Source organism: Alosa alosa, chromosome 10 (assembly GCF_017589495.1).
Source record: "Alosa alosa isolate M-15738 ecotype Scorff River chromosome 10, AALO_Geno_1.1, whole genome shotgun sequence".
In the NCBI taxonomy this organism is placed as follows: Eukaryota; Metazoa; Chordata; class Actinopteri; order Clupeiformes; family Clupeidae; genus Alosa; species Alosa alosa.
Window position 1 is genome coordinate 4,222,524 of NC_063198.1, and position 9,212 is coordinate 4,231,735.

Here is a 9,212-nt window from a genome sequence, read left to right on the forward strand (position 1 = left end):
ATAACCTTCACACCTACAGTGATATGATTTGAACTTCTTGAGGGTGTGAAGAACGAAGACCTCTCAAAGACATCTCTCTCTCACACACACACACACACACACACACACACTTTCTCTGTGTGTATGCTTCCACACATGTCGTCTTTGTGACAAGGGCGGGGTGCTTCATATGGTTTTGCACCAGCCACAAAAAAAATCATAATTTATACAAATAGTTGAACCACCTACTGAGAAAACAGCCATTTATGTCAATTCCAAATGCCTGTCAGATCCGCTTCCAAGAGTGGAGTGATGCAATTGCCGTTGCAAATAACTGTGCTCAATGAAATAGGAGCTGTCTGACTTCATCCCATCTGATTACACCATGTTGACATACGGCCGGCACTATTTGCCAGATGTCAATCGCAAGAGAAGGGGAGATGTCACTGCGATGCCAAGCGCGGGTCAAACACAAAGTCTTTCTTGCAAGAGATGTCTCTCCTCCTCCCCTCCATCCTTGCCCCAGTAATCTCGCTCAGGGTGACTGCTGCCGCCGCCTTCGTCTTCATATGAAATCTGAAATCTCCTTTGTTCCGCCAATGGTTTATTACTGCCTCTTATCACAGCTGATAGGCGTGTGTTTGTGGTGGGGGTAAACACATGCTCTGGGTTTTATGAACAGACACAAACGAAGGCCTACTGGATGTGTGTGTGTGTGTGTGTGTGGGGTGTGTGTGTGTGTGTGTGTGTGTGTGTGTGTGTGTGTGAGTGTGAGTGTGTGTGTGTGTGTGTGTGTGTGTGTGTGTGGCGTGTGTTAGTACATTTATATCCTGCAGGCCTTCCAGCCATACCCTTCCATCTCCCGCTCCCATTCTCTCTTATTACATACTGTAGCTCCATAGACCAACACCTTCACACACTTCCTGAGAGACCCCGCACAGGTAAGATCTGCATTCCCCATGAAAACCAACAACGGCTCATGAAAGAACCATATATAAACCTGTAAAAAAAAAAATTCTCAAATATCCAAACCTAAGCAGCTGAACCTCATTGAAAGGACACCTAGGACTTAATGTGACCTCAAAGGATTGTGTGCTTTTCACATCTGCGGCAGGTTTTGAATGAGTCTCTCAGTGTTGGAACTGAAATTTTATGCGTTTGAACTCTCAAGCAAACTGCTGGGGTTTGGCACTGCAGTGTCCCAACGCAGGGGCCTGGAACACATCCGACAAGAGTACACACTGCCAGGTGGATAAAAGGCAATTTGTCCAAACATTGTGTTGATGTGTGAAGAGATCAAAATGAAAACAATATATTTATTTGCATCTGTTTATCAACTTTTATGTGTCTTATGAACCTTTTATGTGGCTCCTTGTGTACGCGTCTTGCTGTTTGTGTGTGTGGGTCTTTTACACATGTGAATTGTATTTAAAGGAGAATTCCGGTGTGATATTGACCTAAAGTGTATTGAAACATGATACCGAGTGTGAACGTATGTCTCATAGCCCATCTCGGCTTGTCCCCTGCACTCCAAAATCTGGCTAGTTAGCGATGCTACCAACAGCATTTTCAATAGTGGTGCTTGGCATCGGGCTAACCATGCAAATAAATCACTGTTTTACACCCATTTCACGAGGCTCAATGTATCTCCACACTTCATTGGTAGACTTCGAGGGCCCTGACATTTAAAGCGAGACATTGAGAACTTTGGCACTGGTAGTTTACTTACAAGGCGGTTTTACAGACAGTATCTTCCACGAAGTTTAGCGTTTGCAGCCATCTTGAATTTAGTCACAATAAATTCGAGCAGCGGTAAGAATGAACAGGTATGATAAGGGATCAGATTCCAAAATAATTCAGTGGAAATGCATGGATTCCAGTTGCTGCTACTGGAAGAAACTGGAATCCATGCATTTCCACCGAATTATTTTGGAATCTGATCCCTTATCATACCTGTTCATTCTTACTCGTTGCTTTCGAATTTATCGTGACTAAATTCAAGATGGCTGCAAACGTTAAACTTCGTGAAGATACTGTCTGTATAAATCGTCTTGTAAGTAAACTACCAGTGCTTTTTCAAAGTTCTCAATGTCTCGTTTTAAATGTCAGGGCCCTCGGAAGTCTACCAATGAAGTGTGGAGATACATTGAGCCTCGTAAATGGGTGTAAAACAGTGATTTATTTGCATGGCTAGTCCCGATGTCAAGCACCACTACTGAAAAAGCTGTTGGTAGCATCGGCTAACTCGCAGATTTTGGAGTGCAGGGGGACAAGCCGAGATGGGCTATGAGACATACGTTAACACTCGGTATCATGTTTCAATACACTTTAGGTCAATATCACACCGGAATTCTCCTTTAAGTCTATTTCTATGTGTCACATAGGTGCATGTTAGTGTATGTGAGTGTGTGTGCATATATATGTGTGTGTGTGTGTGTGTGTGTGTGTGTGTGTGTGTCTGTATGTGTGCGTGTGCTTGGTGTATGTGTATGTGTATGGTAGTATATGTATATGTATACATGTGTGTGTGTGTGTGTGTGTGTGTGTGTGTGTGTGTCTTTTCTCCCAGGGGCAGCATTGAAACCAGCATGCACGCTCACAGCAGCTTTTCCCTCCTTGTGTGTGCTTGCGGATCTGCTGGGTGTTTTCTTAACCACCACTCGGGGATGTAAATATGGGGAAACATGTCCGTAAATCTGTTGTCACGTCAAAACAGGAGTTCCGTGGAGGTTTGCTGCTCTCGCATAAATACACGCAAGCGAACACAAACTCGCTCAAATCCACTCCTCAGAGCCATCGTTACGCATGTAAATCCCCTCAGCTTTGCACTGCTGCCACGGAAAGGATTTTTTTCCTTTTTTTAAAAAAAGAAAAAAAAGATGGGGCAAAAGAAAAGAAATGATCACGAGAGATCTGAGATACTCCAAAAATGTCACATAAACAAGATCTCTCTAGAGAGGAGGCAAAAAATAGACTAGAGAGTGGGAGGTGAGCTAAGTGACCGAGGACTCCACATTCCTCTGGCTCCTCGTTAGGGCCCATTCTCATCAGTCACAGGGGTTCCGGAGGCCTAAGAAGATCTCCCTGCACTGGGCACAGCACCTCATACATCTGAGGGTCCCCTGGACCTCTTGGAAAATGAATGGGTGTGTATCTGGAATGGGTACTCCCTCTTTTTTTGTCTTCCAGCTCCTCATATAGAGACCGGTGGCAGCCAAGTCTTCTTCCCTGGAGGAGATAGCAGAATCTCCTTGGCAGCCATCCCATCCTTCTTCCTCCCATGCAGTTCTGTGCTTTGTGCATGTGCTCTGGCATCCTTCTCAATCTATGTTCTTACTGGGTCTATGTGTGTTAATGTGCAATGTGCATATCTTAGTGTTCGCATTTAAACACATTCGGAAGACTTGCAGAAAGGTGCCTTTAGTACATTTACTTGAGATACACCCTACAGATCTATGTTTTTCAAAGAACAAGGCTAGATAGTTGAAATATTGATGATATACAATTGTCTGCTATTGATTTAATCTATGCATATGTGTGTGTGTGTATGTGTCTGCATATGAGAGAGTGAGAGATAGAGAGAAGAGAGAGAGAGAGAGAGAGAGAGAGAGAGAGATAGAGAGAGAGAGTATCTAGGTGAAGAACAAAGCCCTTTCCACTGACTTCCTAATTCACCATTCAGAGCCATTACTCCACAACACAAATGTAGATAAGCCTGGGCAAAGTCTACTCTTTGGTTAACCATCATAGTGGTCATCCACAAATATCCACCCACTCATTCCTTTGGGGAAATTTGCTAGGAACCTCACATGGCAATGAGGGTCATATGTTATGCTTTAAATAGGTTAATTGATAACACTCTTCCGCAGACAATTTTTTCTATAAAGGGCGTGTCTTTTGTCATTGGGTATGGACAGATTCAAGTTTGGACAATGATGCTGTTGTATTGTCCCTGGCCACACCACTACACATACTGTACGAAGCTTGTAACTTGAGTGTCAGACCAGTATGATTGGTCAGTGTGAGAGTTGATAAGCTAGAGAACAACAGCAATAGCCACCTGAGACAGTGACAGACTGATGACATCCAGTAAGTTGAGTCATGAAGAATCATTGAGTTCCTAAACTCAACAAGTTCTAGCTTATCATTCAAATGTCTTGGATTTGATGGTGCGAGTGAAAATAATAATCATTTTCATTCATGGTAACCACAGAAGACCCAATTTATCAACACATTCACAGACCCTTGTCATGGGATTACAGGGGAATGTGCACAGACTTGAATAATTCAGGTCATGAGAGACTGCAAGGTTATCATCTGAAGAGGAGAAAAAGTGTAGCTCTTAGAAACCAATTAAAAGGAAAAAAGCGAAAGTGAGGAACTCAATAAAAAGCAATTTAAAAAGAAAACGGTTGCTGGGAGCGGTCGGGGAGGCAACAGACTGTGAAATCTCTCCTGATGAGAAAGCAAAACCAGACAGGTTAGCAGGAGCGAGCACAGAAGCACCTCTCAGCACCTTAAACCTCCTCTACCTCACACACCTCTCTGGACTTAGATTACTGAATCAGCCCAAACCAGACCAAAGGCCCTGAACATCAACCCTTTTTAGTCCCCATGGACACACACTGGACATGTCCACATTATTTTTTCACATATTTCTATTAATTCTCAATGCAGTGACTGAAAAAAACTACACACACTAAGGGTGTTTTTTTGTCTACAGAGAGTATTAAATATCAAGTTACACTGGCTGTAAATCAAAAGGAAAAATACCACTCCATAAAGGGAAGCATGGATACTTACACAGCCTGCATGCCTATCTGAGCATGCACACACTGGTTGCATCTAGGCTACGCAACGATTCAAATCTGGAATAGAAGGCAAACATGTGCTTTCTCAAATCATCTGCTACAGACCTAACTTATGAACCTTCATTTTAGCCAAGTTTACTCCTCGAGTGAAATACTTTCAAACTAGCCTCACCAACACATTACTGTCAATCACTCTCCATATAAAACAGTAGATTAGCTGGCCTAGTGTGAAATACTCACTTGCTGAGGAAAGCTGAAAGCACTGTGTTTGAACTGAAGGTGTTTTTTCGATTCCCTAATCGACTGACGCACACTGAGCCATCGCTCCTTTCCAAATAAATTAGTTCCTGAAAACAATTCTCTCCCAGGACTCAACACTGTCATGATTCAGCAGTTTGTTCAGGGAAATGTTTGGTCCAGTCATGCTGAAGAGCGGCCCGCGGCAAGGCACACACACAACACACACACACACACACACACACACACACACACACACACACACACACACACACACCGTAGTATCGCTTCCGGACAGCAAGAAGTGAGTATCAGCACAATCTACCACCTACATACCCTCGGTTTCCACCACAGTGCTCACAGTAACTAAAACCACCTGTGGACAAAAAGCCAGAGGCCAGCTTTGGGTTGCCGCTTATGTTAGCAGACCAACCCATCCACCACATGATTATCAGGCATAACCCAAAACCTACAGTGTGAGAAAAAGGAAGTCGTCCTTACCTTTGAAGGACAGAAAAACTCTGGGAGCTGAGAGGGGGTTGCTGTGTGAGGGGTGGGTCACTAGCAAGAAGACCGCCAAGGTCTCCAGGACCAACCATCCAAAGGGTGACATGGTCTATCAAGGACCAAACGCACAGGAGTTTAGCAGACAATCCTATAAATACAATGAGACAGAACAAGTCAGCAACATGTAGAAATAGCACTTGACATTCAGAGAGAGCCACCATCAGCCAAGGTTTGTCAGAGATAAATCGGGATTAAAATATCTAGGTAGGTAGTGGTCATAAAAATGGGTGGTGGGAACACAATATTCATCAAAAATTAATATTCTCATATGTACCTCAACTCATTACGCAAACCACCCAGTGACAAAGGAGAAGTATTTTGTGTTGTTTGTTGGTGGTCTATGGTTTTAAATGAACGCACGCAAGAACGATGTGTAGTCGTTGTGATTTCATTCCTTTTCATATTAGTTACACATATTGTAGACCAAAGGTTTATCCACTCATTATACCACCTCCCAGCTTCTCGGTATAGCGCGCCCGTGGGTGTTGCGCGCAGAGAGCGGAATCTCAGTTGGGCGTCAGACCGCGGATCGAGCTCCGCAACAAGCGGTAGCAGCTGCCGGGCTCTCCCTCTCTCTCAACAGAACACCACGCGCAACGCAATTGCAAGACAGAGTCGGCCACATTACAACTAAGTTTACAAGCAATTATTTCCAAATTGCATGTATGTGCAACAATTCTGGCGAACGCATACAGCTGTTAAAATATGAGAGGGGTATATCAATTTTACACACCAGTAAGTGGAAAATATTGGCTGTTCAATAATATTTAAATAAATAAACAAAGAACATGATCTGTCACGAGTAGGATTGTCCAATTGTGTGTGCCATTCCTACATGATGAATTATGTACCAATGACAAACTGAAGTTATAAGAATACCCTTTATTAATCTAGCAGCGTGTTTACGCACGATACTGGCATGCACTAGATAAGCATTCTGTCATATTACAAAAGATAGTGAAACTATGTTGGTTTTGTATTGCGCTAACGGTCTACTTAAACTGGCATTTGGTTGTTGGAATAATCAAAATGATCACTCCACGTTGTGACAGCCAAGTGATTCACATGGGACTTATATGCGCAACTGTCCACTGCCACCTGCCCTGACGAGCCAAGTAGTGAAGGAAATTAACTTTTCTCACGGAATTACCTCATCACAAAGATTCAAACTAAACAGTTGCCCATTTTTCACGGGAAAGGTGGTTTACATTTAGCAGAAAATGTGACCAAACCTTCACTTGGTTCATATGGCTATTTAGAGATGGTTTCTAAAGTGAGTGACCTTAGATCACACGCATTTGCCCCTTCAAGAAGGCGCCAGACATTGAACAGTTATTTATGATTGATTAGGAAAACATGCCCTACTTTTGTTGAAACGAGAAGCATATCAAAGTCATGGCCTATGGATCTTGGCGGTGGATTACAGAAGTTATCCAACCATCATTTTTGACTTCACAGTCATGAAACGAGATGTTTAAAACTGGCAAAATAACAGCAAAATGGCTTAGCTAAACCAACACAAGAAATGAAGCACAACTATCATGCAGCGCAATAAAACAAACTAACTATAACCAATTTATTAACTAAACTTACAAACAAAAATATTTTGTAGTGACCTGTTCAAGTGCCTAGTAGTCAAGCTATCCCAGTGGAGTCCAATAAAGATTGGAGACTTCAATCAACCTCTCATATTCTGTTTTTAATACTGCGATGGTGTTGAGCACCAGTCTACTTAATGTATCATTATTAAACATATACTTCAGTTTACAAAAACAGGAAAATAATAAATTGACAGAGTATTTCGACATTTTGCACTAAGCTACAGACAAAACAATGTAAATCATTAAAGAGCTATATAAATCAATTCTGAAAATCTAGCAGCGAGATGTTGCAGTTGAATAGTGCAGTAATTAATTGTTTTTACCTAGTTTGCGCCTGTCAGTCAAATTACCCCACACTGATTCCAGTCATATATCCTGCAGAAAGTAGAATCCGAAGAATACGCTCCCTTGTGATCCAAATCAGCAGCAGTGCGCAGAGAAAGAAAGTGTTCTGTAAAGCCGAGAGAACATTCACTCTCGCTAATCTTTTTTTTTTTTTTTAACGATTATCGATTATTTCGCTTCAGTCCAACAGAGTTCAACCTCAGTGTTATTCCGAGTACAAATGTTTTGCAGGGGAGAGCTCCGAGTCGGTTGTTTCGCTCTTGTGCCGTGAGTGGGTTTGAGTGTGAAGGCAGCGTGTCACGCCTCTCTAACTGCGTACTGAGATGTGCGGGCAGGTGGATCCAGAACGTCTCCCTGACGTAGACCACGCCTAGCTGGGCGGGGATTTACCTTCCGAGCCCCGCCCGTTTTCAAATCCACTAGGTTTGGTCTGAAGGGAAAATCTGACTAATTTGTATTTCCATTTCCAAGTTCACTTCACCGATGATAATAATAGGTTGCAGAACCTGACAAAACAATATTAACTCATGTAGCCTACATAACAGTCTGTTGTCAAGCTGTGGCAATTATTTATTTTCCCTGTAAGGCAGGGCTTGTCCTTAGAAAATATCAATATTGCCAAATGCATACACTCTATGAATCTAAACTATGAATCTTGCATTCATCTGCATTTATCTGGTCAACTTCCACACCAGATCAAAATAGAATTGAATAACATCCTGAAGCCAGTCATGCAATGGCTAAACCACATTTTAGTTCTCAGAAAAAAAAAAATGATCAGAGAGGCACACACGCACACACATATTTATGCACGCGTGCACACACACACACACACATACAATCTTATTTGCTATTTTATTTCCGTGGCCAGGGTAGTGGGTTAATACATGGCATGGAGGATTATGGGAGATTTATTTTGAGGCTTTTGAGTGAAAACCTACTGAAATCCCGAGCGCTGCATTGATTTGCAGAGATTTGAAGTTGATTTTAATGTATTATGTGGTTCCAAAGCCCACCCGCTGCTTCAGTGCATCAGTGAACCAGAACTCTAAGTCAAAGCGTCTTTGTGTGTGTGTGTGTGGTGTGGTGTGTGTGTGTGTGTGTGTGTGTGTGTGTGTGTGTGTGTGTGTGTGTGTGTGTGTGTGTGTGTGTGTGATGACAGGGCAATAGGATGCTTGACCAGGTTTGGGCAAACACACCTGATGCCTGACCAAACAGACACTGCAGAGAACTATTCATCAGTTGAATGAACCTGACAGGACTCTCAATGTCTGTGTGTGTGTGTGTGTGTGTGTGTGTGTGTGTGTGTGTGTGTGTGTGTGTGTGCATGTGTATTTATGCAAGGGCTTGGGGACACCTTATGAAGAGATTCCCTTGACTACAGATTAAATGTGCCTCAGCCTTTGAATGTATTTGCTCTTTCTCCTCAAGTCTTCCTCTTTGAAACAATCGCAGGCAATAAGGCTGCCCAGGAAATGCCTGTTGTGGTCCAGTACTGCATTCCTCCACACTCTGCAGACTGCATGTGCAGTTGGACAAGCCAACTGCTTCGGCAGGCCCAAATCTGGAGCCATGAAAAAAAAAAAGAAGTGAAAAAAAAAAACAGCTATGCCAGCCTGCAGACATCAAAGCTTCAATTTGTTTTGAGATAAGCCAGTGTTGTCCTTTGCTG

The 9,212-nt window shown here is 42.8% G+C and overlaps 1 protein-coding gene across 5 annotated transcripts in view; it reads right to left on the minus strand.

The window, feature by feature from the left end:
* Window positions 1–7,843, minus strand: part of sema3fa (sema domain, immunoglobulin domain (Ig), short basic domain, secreted, (semaphorin) 3Fa) — a 47,164-nt gene extending 39,321 nt beyond the window's left edge. For 4 of the 5 annotated variants that reach the window (XM_048254742.1, XM_048254741.1, XM_048254740.1 and 1 more), the window contains exons 1-2: window positions 7,519–7,843; window positions 5,529–5,682 (exon numbers count right to left, since the gene is read on the minus strand). In XM_048254742.1, the coding sequence (XP_048110699.1) occupies window positions 5,529–5,640 (112 nt within the window). In that variant the 5' untranslated portion in view covers window positions 5,641–5,682; window positions 7,519–7,843. The remainder of the gene's footprint in view (window positions 1–5,528; window positions 5,683–7,518) is intronic. The other variant, XM_048254738.1, reaches the window with a different exon arrangement.
* Between the last annotated feature and the right edge of the window lie 1,369 nt (window positions 7,844–9,212).